This window comes from Scyliorhinus canicula, chromosome 6, assembly GCF_902713615.1.
Source record: "Scyliorhinus canicula chromosome 6, sScyCan1.1, whole genome shotgun sequence".
Taxonomy (NCBI): Eukaryota; Metazoa; Chordata; class Chondrichthyes; order Carcharhiniformes; family Scyliorhinidae; genus Scyliorhinus; species Scyliorhinus canicula.
This window is the reverse complement of record NC_052151.1, coordinates 103,663,527-103,677,854: the sequence shown is the minus strand read 5'-3', so window position 1 is coordinate 103,677,854 and position 14,328 is coordinate 103,663,527. Positions and strand designations below refer to the sequence as shown.

General features: G+C 43.9%; 1 protein-coding gene across 8 annotated transcripts in view; it reads left to right on the top strand.

The window, feature by feature from the left end:
* ptprk (protein tyrosine phosphatase receptor type K) overlaps positions 1-14,328 on the top strand; it is a 740,572-nt gene that overhangs the window by 522,335 nt on the left and 203,909 nt on the right. For all 8 annotated transcript variants that reach the window (XM_038799792.1, XM_038799788.1, XM_038799790.1 and 5 more), the window contains exons 9-10: positions 7,847-7,956; positions 11,651-11,852. In XM_038799792.1, coding sequence (XP_038655720.1) covers positions 7,847-7,956; positions 11,651-11,852 — 312 coding nt within the window. The remainder of the gene's footprint in view (positions 1-7,846; positions 7,957-11,650; positions 11,853-14,328) is intronic.

Here is a 14,328-nt window from a genome sequence, read left to right as displayed (position 1 = left end):
TTGCATATAACTTCAAAGAAATTGCTTCCAAAAATGAAAGTAAGTAAAACAAAGACAAAAGCAAACAAATGGGCAAATCAGGGTCCACGGAGAATAGAAGAGGAAGGTTTTTTTATTTTCATAGGAATCGGTGAGAAACAAAAATATACCATTTAAATTAAGTTTGTACAAATGTTCACTTTTCTCCCAGTGGACATGGATCTAGAAATGCCAAGTGGGATAATTACCTTCATTTGGTTGAATGTAATTCAATATTGGGTAGGAACCCATGCTTTATAAAAAGTGAGCTTATGTATTTACTGGCTGCAAATCATTCGAACATAGGACTTCAGAGTGGCAGCAGGCCATTCATCCCTTCAAAGTTGCTTCAGTATTAAATAAGATCATGGTTGATTTGGTAAAAACATACATAGAAAATAGAAGCAGTGGGTTTTGATCCCAGTTTCCCACATCAAGAGTCTGAATGCAGCAATCAAGATTGAACGTTTCTCAAAGCTCAGAGAATCAGTTATTGTTGTTCAACCTGTGTCAGCAAATATCGTTTTCGAAACAATATCTTGTACACAGGGCAGCTCCGTTTTCGGAGAATTCCTGTGATCCTCTTGCTAAAAGAAAGCAGTATTTCAGCAGGACTAAGTGAGTTTAAGCCCTTTGAGCCTGCTCCACCATTCATTATGATCATCGCTGGTCATCAAGTTTAGTACCCTGATCCCGCCTTTCCCCCCCCCCCCTCCCCCCCCATATCCCTTGATTCCTTTAGCCCCAAAAGCTATATAGAACATAGAACAGTACAGCACAGAACAGGCCATTCGGCCCTCAATGTTGTGCCGAGCCATGATCACCCTACTCAAACCCACGTATCCACCCTATACCCGTAACCCAACAACCCCCCCCATATCTAATTCCTTCTTGAAATTACACAATGTTTTGGCCTCAACAACTTTCTGTGGTGGTGAATTCCACAGATTCACCACACTCTGGGTGAAGAAATTTCTCCTCCCCTCAGTCTGAACAAAATATGACTCCTAGTTCTGGACTCCCCCCACCATCGGAAACATTCTTTCTGAATCTATAGCCCGTCTAATCCTGTCAGAATTTTATAATTTTCTCTGAGATCACTTCTCATTCTTGTAAACTTCAATGAATATAATCCTCATCCGACTTGGTCTTTCCTCATATGACAATCCCGTCATTCCAGGAATAAGCCTGGTAATTCTTTGCTGCACTCCCTCCACAGCACGAACATCCATCCTCAGATAAGGACATGGAAACTGCACACAATGCTGCAGGTATGGCCTCTCCAGCGCCCTATATAATTTCCGTAAAACATCCTTATTCCTATACTCAAATCCTCTCACTATGAAAGCCAACATTCCATTTGCCTTCTTTATTGCTTGCTGTGCCTGCGCGCTTACTTTCAGTGATTGATGCACGAGGACACCCCTCTCAATTTGCACCCATTCAAATAATATTTTTCCTTCCTATTTTTGCTACCAATGTGGATAACGTCACATTTATCCACAGTATACTGCATCTGCCATGCACATGTCCACTCACTCAACCTGTCCAAAACCCACTGAAGCATCTCTGCATCCTCCTCACAGCTCACCCTCCCAAGAATGTTCTATCATCTGCAAATTTGGAGTTCATGCATTTAGTTCCCTCACCCAAATAATAAATATATAATGTGAACAGTTGGGGTCCTAGCACAGATCTGTGGCACGGTAGCACAGTGGTTAGCACTGTTGCATCACAGCTCCAGGGTCCCAGCTTCGATTTCCGGCTTGGGTCACTGTCTGTGCGGGGTCTGCATGTTCTCCCCATGTCTGTGTGGGTTTCATCTGGGTGCTCCGGTTTCCTCCCACAGTCCAAAGATGTGCTTGTTAGCTGGATTTGCTATGCTAAATTGCCCTTGGTGTCCAGAACGGTTAGGTGGAATTATGGGGATAGGGTGGCGGTGAGGGCTTAAGAGCCGGTGCAGACCCCTTTGGCCAAATGGCCTCCTTCTGCACTGTAAATTATTTGATTCTAAGATCCCTGTGGTACCCCACTAGACACTGCCTACCAATTAGAAAAAGATCTATTTATTCCAACTTTTTGCATCCTGTCACTAACCACAATCCCATGTGGTTTAACTTTCCACAGTAATCTGTTGCGTGAGATTTTGTCAAAAGCAGATTATTTAAATAAACCACATCCACCGGTTCTCGCTGGTCACGTCTACTAGTTATATCTTTAAAGAATTCTAGCAGATTTGTCAAACGTGATTTTCCTTTCGTAAATCTATGTTGACTTTGTCTGATTATACCACTGCTTTCCAAATGCTGTGCTGTGAAATCCATGATAATGGACTCTCGCAACTTCCCTACTGCCAACATTGGGCTCACTGGTCCATAGTTCCTGTTTTCTCTCTACCTCTATATTTGAATGGCAGGATTCTATTAGCTACCCTTCAATCTGTTGGAACTATTCCAGAGTCCAAAGAATTTTGGAACTTGATTACCAACAGAGCTACTATTTCTAGGGCCACTTCCTTAAGTACTCCAGGATGAAGATCATCGGGCCCTGGAGATAGATCTGCCTTTAATACCATTAATTTCCCCAAAATAATTTGTCTAATATTAATATTAATTTCCTTCAGCTCCTTGCATTACTAAGAACATCCGGTAGATTATTCATGTCTTCCTTTGTGAAGACTAAAGCAAAGTACAAATTTAGTTCCTCAGCCATTTATTTGTTCGTCATTATGAATTATCCCGTTTCTGACTGGAAGGGGCTTAGATTTGTTTTTGTAAATCTTTTTCTCTTTACATACCTATCAACATTTTTAGTCAGATTTTCTATTCCCTGCTTTCATATTGTATTTTTCCCTTCTTAACCAATCCCTTGGTCTGCCTTTGCTGAATTTTAAACTGTTCGCAATCCTCAAGTCAATTTGCTTTCTCTTGCTAATTATGTATGCCTCTTTGGCTTAGTTTGGTCACAGAACCCTTTCTACTCTTTTGTGCCAAATAGGAATAAACAACTGTGAGTTCACCTATCTGTTCCTTGAACGCCTGCCTTTTCCTGTGTACTGCCCTTCGTTTCAGTAATGGTTTCCAGTCCATCATAGCTAGCTCATGCCTCATACCATCACAGTTACTTTTGTTGAGGTTCAGGAGACTGATCTCAGAATGAACTACCTCACTATCCAACTTGATAAAGTATTCTATCATATTATGGTCACTCATCCCCAAGGTTGGTTCTCACAACTAGATTGCCAACTAATCCTTTCTCATTTCACAACACCCAGTCCAAGATGGCCTATTCTTTTGTTGGTTCCTCAAAGTATTGGTCCAGGAAACAATCCCGTATACCCTCTAGAAATGTCTCATCTATTGTACTGTGACTAATTTGACTCACCCAATCTATATGCAGATTAAAGTCACCCATAATCATTGATGTGTCTCAGCTCCACATCCTTGTCTACAGCCTAACCCTTGACTCCCTTGCCTCTCAAAAATCTATCTAAACCAGCTTTGAATAAATTTAACCACTCAGTCTCCATTTCCTTCTGTAGACAAGACGTCCACTCTAATGATCAGTGAGAAAATTCTCCTCATTGCTGTTTTAAAAGTATGTGTGTGAACTTCGTGTGCGCCTGCATGGAAGTTGGAGCTTTTAAAAAATTATTTTATTGAGGCCGGGTTAACTGCTTGGACATCTTTAACCTGTCCTTACTCCACTCCGAGCTCCCCACCTGCTTCAAGAAGACCACCATCATACCGGTGCCAAAGAAGAACCAGGCAACGTGCCTCAATGACTACCGTCCGGTGGCCCTGACTTCAGTCGTAATGAAGTGCTTCGAGAGGTTGGTCATGAAGCGCATCACCTCCATATTCCCAGAACGCCTTGATCCACTGCAATTTGCAGACCGCTGCAAGCGGTCCACAACAGACGCCAAATCCCTAACCCTACACTTATCCCGAGAGCATCTTGACAACGATTCCTATTTATTGACTACAGCTCCGCCTTCATAATCCCGGCCAAGCTCATATCAAAGCTCCAAAACTGAGGACTTGGCTCCCCACTCTGCAACTGGATCCTTGATGTTCTAACCCACAGACCGCAATCATTAAGAATAAACAACAACACTTCCTGCATAAACCTGCACCCATCCATTGACTCCATCTACACCTCCCTCTGCCTGGGGAAAATGTGCAGCATAATCAAAGACCCTTCCCACCTGGCTTACTCACTCTTCCAACTTCTCCCATTGGCCAGGAGATACAAAAGTCTGAGAACACGCACGAACAGATTCAAAAACAGCTTCTTCCCTGCTTCCAGACTCCTAAATCACCCTCTTTTGGACTGACCTGATTAACACTACACCCCTATTTGCTTCACCTGATGCCAGTGTTATGTAGTTACATTGTGTACCGTGTGTTTCCCTATTATGTATTTTCTTTTATTTCCTTTTCTTTTCATGTACTGCATGATCTATTGAGCTGCTCGCAGAAAAATACTTTTCACTGTACTTTGGTGCACATGACAATAAACAAATTAAATTCAATCCAATCCATTAAACCGTTTTCCATTTGGAAAAAAAAGTCAAGAAAACCTGTCTCTGTGCTTCTTTTACAGTCACTGCGCTCAAACAGTTAACCAGTCTCTGAATTAGCCAGAATAGATTTTAAAAAACTGTGGCAGTCAAATAAGTATTGGGGGAAGAGGGGAGACGTTCTACCCCTTCTCACATGATCTTGACTATATGATTGTAGATAAATTAGAAGGATGATTCCTTTAATGTAGTTTTTTCCCAAGGCAGCTAATGACTAGCATAATGAACAGTAATACTTCCACTCTTTTTTTTTTAGTCCAAGCAGTTTAAGTACTTTATTGCTTTTTAATAAAAAAAAAGCCTGTTTGTTTTACTTGGAATGATTGTTTGGAGCCAAATCTTGTGTTCCCAGAGATGGGTGCACTGTGGGAGAGATTTAGTATGGTGGTTCCCATGACAGAATAAGATGCACTGAAGTCCCCTTTGCCCTGGTAGCTCTGATGGAAAACATGTTGAAATAATATTATTGAGCTATCATTGGATTAAAATGCATACCTCTCTAATAAAATAAATGGTTACTTGTTAATTTATTTTGGATCAGCGAATACAGTTGTTGTTTTAACCAGGAAAGCAAAAATCACTCACTTATGGAGCGAAGGAAAGTTAAAGCTAATCCAAATATTAACTGCGTGCTGAAAATGAACTGGGACAAACGGATGTAAAACGGTTCATATGATAAAGGAAAAACTACCTATTGTGGATATATTTCCAATATTATTTCCCAGAGAAACAGTTAATGGGTTTAGACAGAGTGAAATTAAGGTCTATCTGCTTGCATCCAATTTTAGACAGTCAGTTCATCAGCATAGTTCCAGGAATAGGAAACACATCAATTCATCTGCTCTGATAAGATATTGGCTGGTAGGTATGCCAGGACCTGCAAAATTAGTGGTGGCAGCATTGCGGGCGAGAAGAATTAAGGTGTGGTGGCCATTTATTACACCGGCATGCTTTCTACACTATTGAAACCAGTAATATTGTGATCATAGTGTTTAAAATTCATAGAATTCCTGCAGTGCAGAAGGAGGTCATTAAGCTCATATACCCACCCTCTGATGGAGATCCACTGCCCCCCGCCCTATCCTGGTAACCCCATAATCCCATAGCCCCACCAAACCTGCACATGTTTAGACTGTGAGACGAAACTGGAGCACTCGGAAGAAACCCACGCAGACACGGAGTAAGTGCAAACTCCACACAGGCAGTTATCCGAGGCCGTAATTGAACCAGGGTCCCTGCCACTGGGAGGTAGCATGGCTGACTACGCTGTATTCTCTTTACAGGAAGTTTGCCAGTCATTCACACACCATTGTGAAAGATTATTTTGTGCTACATTTATAAAAGTGGCAAGTTCACCTCTAAAACCATCGGGTCCCTTCTTCCAAAAATGTCAGATAATAGGATTCCAATGAGGAGGGTAATAGAAATCATGGATGAGTAGGTGCCAAGTCCAGTGGAGGCTGTGGTGCTGGAGAACTAAACAAACATGGTGGCACAGTGGTTAGCACTTCTGCCTCACAGCGCCAGGGACCCTGGTTGCCCTGAAAACTGATAGGGGTGCACCTCCTTGAAATGATGATTGCTTCATTGTGGTAATGACATTAGAATGGCAATTTGTCCACGTCAGTATGATGCATGACATGGAAGTGATGATATTCGTATGACATTGCTGTTGTTCAGTGTGGTGGTAGAGGTCACAAGCGTGTGGATTGTACATCCTGCAGCCACAGTGTGTCCTTCAGTGGTAGTGTCGATAGTAATTTCAGTTTATTTTGCATATCTTAACTTGCAGCAGGTCCCATTCCCCTATCATCCCAGTACCCAAGTACTCTGGCTCCCGGACAAGGAATACTTTGGTTTTTAAATATTTTCACCCTTGATTTTAAATTACTCTGTGATCTTGTCCATCTCCATCTGTAATGTCCTCAACCCCAGCCCCCCCCCACCCAAGATAACTGCACTGCTCTAATTCGGACCACTCGTGTATTGCCGATTATAATTCCTCCACCACCGATGGCCATACCAGTTGCCTTGGCCCCAAAGTCCCCCTTGGAGTCTCCTTCTTTGACCAAGCTTTTAGTCATCTGACCTAATATAATCTCCTTATGTGGCTTGGTGTCACTCTTTGTTTTATAATGCTGCTATGGATACCTCACGGCGCTAAGGACCCGGATTCGATCCCTGCCCCGGGTCACTGTCCATGTGAAGTTTGCATATTCTCCCCATGTTTTCATGGGTCTCAGCCCCACAACCCAAAGATGTGCAGGGTAGGTGGAATGGCCGCGCTAAAATTGCTCCTTAATTTGGAAAAAAAAAGAATTGGGTACTCTAAATTTATTTTTTAAAATATAATGGTCCTGTGGAACACCTTGAGACCTTTCATTGCGTTAATGGAGCTATATAAATATAAGCTGTTCAGTAGAAGGCTTGGGTGGTTCTGAATTTCTAATTTTCTAATGGCTAAGATTTGTGAAGATGAGTTAACTTGTGCCTGATGGATTAAGGAGAAGTTTTGAAAGGACAGAAGGTAAGCCATTCATTGCTGTGTATGTACCCAGTCTATATTCACAATCATAGGGGACTGGGACAGATTAGATAGGGAGAAACTGTTCCTGTTCATGAAAGGATTGAGAACGAGATGGCACAGTTTTAAAGTAATCAGTAAAAGAATCATCAGTGATATGGGCGATAATGTTTTCACACAGTGAGTGATTCCAATCTGGAATGCTCTGCCGGAGAATGTGGTGGAGGCAGGTCCAATTGAGGCATTCAAAGGGAAATTGGACTGTTACCTTTAAAGGAAGAATGTGCAAGGTTACGGGGAGAAGGTGGGAGAATGGAACTAGGTGAATTGCTCATTTAAAGAGCTGGTGCAGACATAATGGGCCAAAGTGGATGCTCCTGCACCATACACATTCTGTGATTTCCTGCCAAACTTTCTGTTGAAGTCCAGCTTTATTGTGACAGAAGGATGACAAACTGTTGTATTCAGCTGGAGGTTTTGGGATACCATCGGCATTTTAACATACACAAAGTAAATGTTAATCCATTTGCCTTACAGGCAGCTGCCAACTGTTGCATCCGTATTAGCAAGTGTACAATCTAATTTTGAATATCATTGGATAATTCAATTACAATGGAATTTTTTTAAATTGACTGATCCTTAAGAAGCAGTAATACAGAATGTTTTCTTTTTCATTGATGCCGTTTATTTAATGATGATATTTATGTTTTTTTGAATTGCAGTTCCTGGTCCTGTACCAAGTGATTCATTAAAAGGAACGCCATTTGAGGACAAAATCTTTCTACAATGGAAAGAGCCAGTGGAAGCAAATGGTGTTATCATACAATATAAGGTAATAGATTTGATTACTCTCATGACTAATGAGACATTTCTACCCTCCCTGCTGGGCAATGGACAGGAATAACTTACACAAAGTGCTGATCATCTGTCCAGACCTCAGCTCCCAATCCATTGAAGCCTGGTTTCATTACATGGTCCATCCACACTCCCCAGAAAGGCTGTCCATCAGTAGGGGCTAGACCTATAAAAAGGTGAGTTGGGGGACAGATGAATGTAGATAATTTGGAGAACTGCAGCTTGGCCACTGGCTTAACAGCCTTGGGGTGTTCTGGCTTTTGATTGTGCACAGCTGCCAGAATGCCTCCAGGCCAAAAAAGCCAAAGGGAGACTACAAAGGAAGTTTTCAGTTTCCTTCTCAGGTTTTCCTTGCTTTGCCAGCTGACCCCTTCAGCCCATATGTGTTGAATGCCAAGGTACAAGATTCTTTGGAGAAACGACCAAGGCTGGCCACCTTATGCCTCAACGAGAGGAAACTGAAGCAGAATGGTGTGGGGCACTTCCCTGCACTGTCTCAGTTTCATGTCTATTCGTGTCCTGTACCTGGAAGCCCAAGTCCATCTCTGGCTATGTCCTAGAGGTTCCAAGATGATGTAACGAACATATGAATGTTTCATTTCATATCAATGGCTTATCATCTTTGCATTTCTATTTTGCTTGCAATAGTCTTCAGGTGCTACAGGAAGGAATCTCTGGATCTGAATGGATACATTTTTTAAAAAACAAGTAATGAATCTGAGTTATTTTGCCTAATCTGCATTGCATTATTGATGATGAGGTACTTTTTAACGTGAGTTTTTGTAACAATAATCATCTCGGAACAAGCATTTCTAGTGATATTTCTTTTGTCTATAAAGGTTCCTGAAGGGAATAGTTCATTGTCTGCAAGGGTTAATCATTTCAAGTATCAGCTGAAAGTTGGAAAGCATTTAAAAAAATATATGTATTTCACAGGATGTGGGTTGCACTGCTAGGCCAGCATTTGTTGCCCCTCTCTGATTTGCCCTCAGAAAGGTGATGGTGAGCTATTTCCTCTTGAACTGCTGCAGCCCATGTCATGCAGGTAAACCCGCAGTGCTATTTGGGAGAGAGTTCCAGCATTTTGACCCAACGACAGTGAAGAAACAGTGATTCTAGTTTCAATTAAATTTCTGTTTTGGAGTATCTAATGACACTGAACATAAAGGAAGCAGCAGTTTCATCAATACAACTATGCATACAGAGGAACGCTTCTCAGAATGCCCTCAAGAGGCAATTCAATGATACACAGTTTCCAACAATCATTGACACCATCTTTGTGATACCTCATCATTAACTCGCAATGCACTTATCGTGGACAACTAGCTCGGTACATCTGCAATTATGGATGAGTTTACAAAATAATCATGGAATGACCTGCCCTTTACTATAAACAATGTCCACAGTTTATTCCAAAGCACAAACTTTGCTTATCTATCTTGACTTTTTACAACAGTGCCCAGTCTTCTGCATGCCTTAGCCTGGCCTGAAGTCAGACAATTACTTTTATCGCATAGCTCATAGATCATTCATCAACTTACTGTATCCTGACCCTGACCCAAAGATCACATTCCTTAGCTTATCATGGATGGCCTATTGGCATGTCATCAACTTCCTGGCCTGACCAAAAGGTCACATTTACTAGCACATCCACTCTAGTATTTTTCTTTCCTGCGAACAATCTTGAAACTTAAAACATGCAGCTTGATAAAGGTTGGGTGATTCCATGATGCACCACTTCATTGGAAAAATCCCAAATTCATGCTTATTCAATCATCTACCACATCCAAATGGGGATTTTTGTCATCCCATAAGCAAAATGATTACTATGTAATAGGGGCTGGTTTAGCTCACTGGGCTAAATCGCTGGCTTTTAAAGCAGGCCAGCAGCACGGTTCGATTCCCGTACCAGCCTCCCCGGACAGGCGCCGGAATGTGGCGACTAGGGGCTTTTCACAGTAACTTAATTGAAGCCTACTCGTGACAATAAGCGATTTTCATGTACTATTATTTTAATTGGGTGCCAATTTTCCCTCTACCAGGTTCTGACTAATATACTTCATTCCCTATAGTTGTTAATATTCTCCCTGTTAATGTACCACAATTCGTTGTCACAGTGGTTAGCACGGCTGCCAGGGACAGCGTCAAAGACCTGGGTTTGATTCCGACCTTGGGTGACTGTGTGGAGTTTGCACTTTCTCCCAGTGTCTGCATGGGTTTCCTCTGGGTGCTCCGGTTTCCTCCCATAGTCCAAAGATGTGCAGGTTAGGTGGATTGGCCATGCTAAATTGCCCCTTAGTGTCCAAAGGTTAGGTGGGGTAACAGGGATAGGGTGGGGGAATGGGCCTGGGAGGGGTGTTCCTTCAGAGGGTCGGTACAGACTAGACGGCCTCCTTCTGCACTGTAGGAATTCTAGGATTCCATCTAAAATATTTTTGTCTATTATTTTTGTTACAGTTTGTTCAATCCCTCCTTTTTTCAATATTTTTGGAAGTTCTATAAGGAAAGTGTTGTGTTTAATGTTTTAGTGAAATATTGTTACTCTTGGTTATGCATCGAGTTATCTGATACTTGTTATTTCACCATTATTCAGTTTATTGTTTTACGCAGAGAAGCAGTGTGGGAAATGTATTTAGATAAGGCTGATTATCCAGAGAGGAGTCCAGGTAGCTCAAAACACAGAAGGGAAGAAACTGTATTCTCAAAGCATACTTGGTGTAAGGTGACCAATTAACAGCCCCAAACCCTTGCATCAACCGAATAATGCCTGTTGATCTCCCATCTGGTCTACCTCTCACTGGGGCAATTTTTGACTTCGGCTTATGATGGAGCTGTTCATCCACTCACTGTAGAGTCTATTTGATTTTCATTCCATTCATTTCAGTAAACGACAATCAAGTGGATGATCTGCCATTCGGGGAATAAAAATGAAAATTGAACTCTTTCACATTTCAAAGCTGTTAGTAGTTGGGGTACTTATTTTCTTCATTTAATTTTTCTCAAACTTTGTCTCTATGCTGCTTACTTCTGTGAAGGAGCAGGGGCATGACCCAGGAGAAAGTCCTTGCTTAAAGTAGAGAGTGAAATCCAAACGTGCTATTTGCAGTGTTTCCAGATACCATTGCTGAAACAAAATGACTTTACTCAGATTTTAATGATATTGCGTTTCTATTGCCTCACCTGTTCTTGATTAATTTTTGTGTTAAATTTAATCTGTACTGCCCTTTTACCGGACTCTCGCTACTCCTCAAGTCTGGTACTACCCTCCTTAAGGTTAACTACATTTCTGAGTTTTAACTAAGGTGGTTCTTGTACATCAAAAGGAGCAGTCAGCCTAATGCTTACCCTAGAACTCCACACTTTGTTTTCCTCCAGTCCATTTACCGCAAATCTGCTTTTTGATTTTTAGCTAGCTTCTTATCCACGTAACTGCTGTGCTTTTATTCTTTAGTCTTCTGCTTTGCTAACAAGCCTATTGAGTGGCATTTTGTGTATGGACTTTCAAAAGGCATCATCAACCTGTTCATTGTTTCATCAAGTATTGTGACCTTTTCACCAGTTAGATCAATTCTAAGATGTTAAAGATCAGTAATAACCTATCACCATTTTGTATTTAAGATTTTGTAGAGTAGAAAACTTTTTAATTATTTTATTTCTTTAATGTTTGGCAGGTCAGTTACAACAGCATCAAATCTTTTGACCCTGCTGTCCAAGTGGCTGGGCCTGTTCGAGTGGTGTCAAAAATGTGTAATAGTACACACCATGTTTTCTCGCATCTGAATCCTGGGACAACCTACCGGTTCTTAATTAAAGCTAGTACAGTGAAGGGATTTGGCCCAGCTACGGTGGTTAACGTTACAACTAATATTTCTGGTAAGTAGATTTTTATCAAAACTGAAACAAAAATAACAGTGCTTGCTAGAAGTTGGCTTAGGTATAATATTTTGAACAGATCAAAGTGGAAGTGTCTTCAAGTAATGACCAGCTAAGTACAGACACAACATTTAGAGTCCATATTTAGGTTACATTTCCTTTTTATAGAATTTTTAAAAATTCAACAATACTTGAAAATGACAGTTAGCTATATTCACCACTCAACTCTTCTTAAGTTGCCAATGTATTTGTCATTTGATGCTTTCCAACATTTCATTCTGTGTATATACAGTTGACCGTTGCCATAAACCTGTTCAGGGGACCGACAACTTTCAAAAAGATATTTGAATTTTCAGTGACTGACTGGAAAGATCACATGACACTACTTCACATTTTAAGACTTCTACTGTGACAAACAAACAAAAAGCGACATTAACTTAACACTATTTCAGTATGCAACTTGTACTCTAAACATTTTCCATTTAACTTTTAAAATGATCGAAATCTCCCTCAATAGTTCTACTTTACACAGTCCCCTATGTGGACATTTCATTCTCTCCAGGAACCATTCCAAGGCAATTCTCAGTTCCAAAAGGTTTGTTTCCATTTTTGTTTTCTGGGCAGATAATTTTTAAACCTCAAAATGAATTTCACAGTGTGCGTTACCATGGAGATGCCTCCTTCTAGACAAAGCTAGACAAAACTTCCAGCCTCAATGAAATCCTCACCAACATGATGGGCGCGATTCTCCGACTCCTACGCCGGGTGGGAGAATCGCGGGAGGGCTGGGCGAATCACGCCACACCGCCCTGGCACCCCCACGTGATTCTCCCACCCACCCCAAAATGGTGTGTCGCGACAGGCCACTCGGAGAATCGCCGCTCACCGTTTCTAACGGCGACCGGCGATTCTCCGGCCCGGATGGGCCGGGCGGCCTGCCGAACCCGAGCTCGGGAGGTGTCTGGCCCGGGATCGGTGCCCACCGATCGTCGGGCCAGCGTCTCTAAAAGACGCACTCTCTTCCCTCCGCCGCCCCACAAGATCAATCCGCCATGTCTTGCGGGGCAGCGGAGGGGAAGACGTCAACCGCGCATGCGCGGGTTGGCACCGGCCAACCTGCGCATGCGCTGCTGATGTCACTTAGGCGCCGCCGGCCGCGCCATTCCGGCCCCGCCGCTTTGACGCAAGGTCAAGCCCGGCGCGCAAAATTCACCCGCCGCCGCTCCTAGCCCTGCGGGGTGGGGAGAATAGGGGCCGAGGAGCGGCCTCCAACGCCGCAGTGAAACACTCCGGGTTTCACTCCGGCGTCGGCTGTTTGTCTCCCTTTGGGAGAATTGCGCCCGATTTCTTTAATCTGAGCATGAGCTTCCACCAACCTATGCAGTAAATGATGGGAGCTGGCTGCTCTCATCATGGTAGCATAGTGGTTAGCACAGTTGCTTCATAGCTTCAGGGTCCCATGTTCGATTCCCGGCTTGGGTCACTGTCTGTGCGGAGTCTGCACATTCTCCCCGTGTGTGCGTGGGTTTCCGCCGGGTGCTCCGGTTTCCTCCAACAGTCCAGAGATTTGCAGGTTAGGTAGATTGACCATTCTAAATTGCCCTTAGTGTCCAAAAAAGTAAGGTGGATTTACTGAGTTACGGGGATAAAGGGGATAGGATGGAGGCTTGGGCTTAAGTAGTGTGCTCTTTCCAAGGGCTGGTGCAGACTGAATGGGCTGAATGGCTTCCTTCTGCACTGTTAATTCTATGATCTACGATCGCCCTCTGCCACTCTCTCTCCCCACCTCTTTCTCTCCACTCCCACTCTCCCTCTCCCCCACTCTCCCTCTCCCCCACTCTCTCTCTCCCCCACTCTCTCAACACCTCTCTTTAATTCTCCTATTCTCTCTCTCTCTCTCTTCCCCCCCCCCTCCCCTATTCTCCCTTTGCCCTGTTCGGCTCCCTGTCCCGCCCACGCCCACCCAACTCGCCCCCTCCCTGTCGCTCTCCCCTTACCTGTCGCTCGCCCCCTCCCCGTCGCTCACCCCCTCCCCGTCGCTCACCCCCTCCCTGTCGCTCACCCGCTCCCCATCGCCCGACTTCCTCCCTGTCACGCGCCCCCCTCCACATCGCTCACCTCTCTCCCAGTCGCTCACCTCCCTCCCAGTCGCTCACCTCCCTCCCAGTCGCTCACCTCCCTCCCAGTCGCTCACCTCCCTCCCAGTCGCTCACCTCCCTCCCAGTCGCTCACCTCCCTCCCAGTCGCTCACCTCCCTCCCAGTCGCTCACCTCCCTCCCAGTCGCTCACCTCCCTCCCAGTCGCTCACCTCCCTCCCAGTCGCTCACCTCCCTCCCAGTCGCTCACCTCCCTCCCAGTCGCTCACCTCCCTCCCAGTCGCTCACCTCCCTCCCCGCCGCTCGCCCCCTCCCCGCCGCTCGCCCCCTCCCCGCCGCTCGCCCCCTCCCCGCCGCTCGCCCCCTCCCCGTCGCTCTTC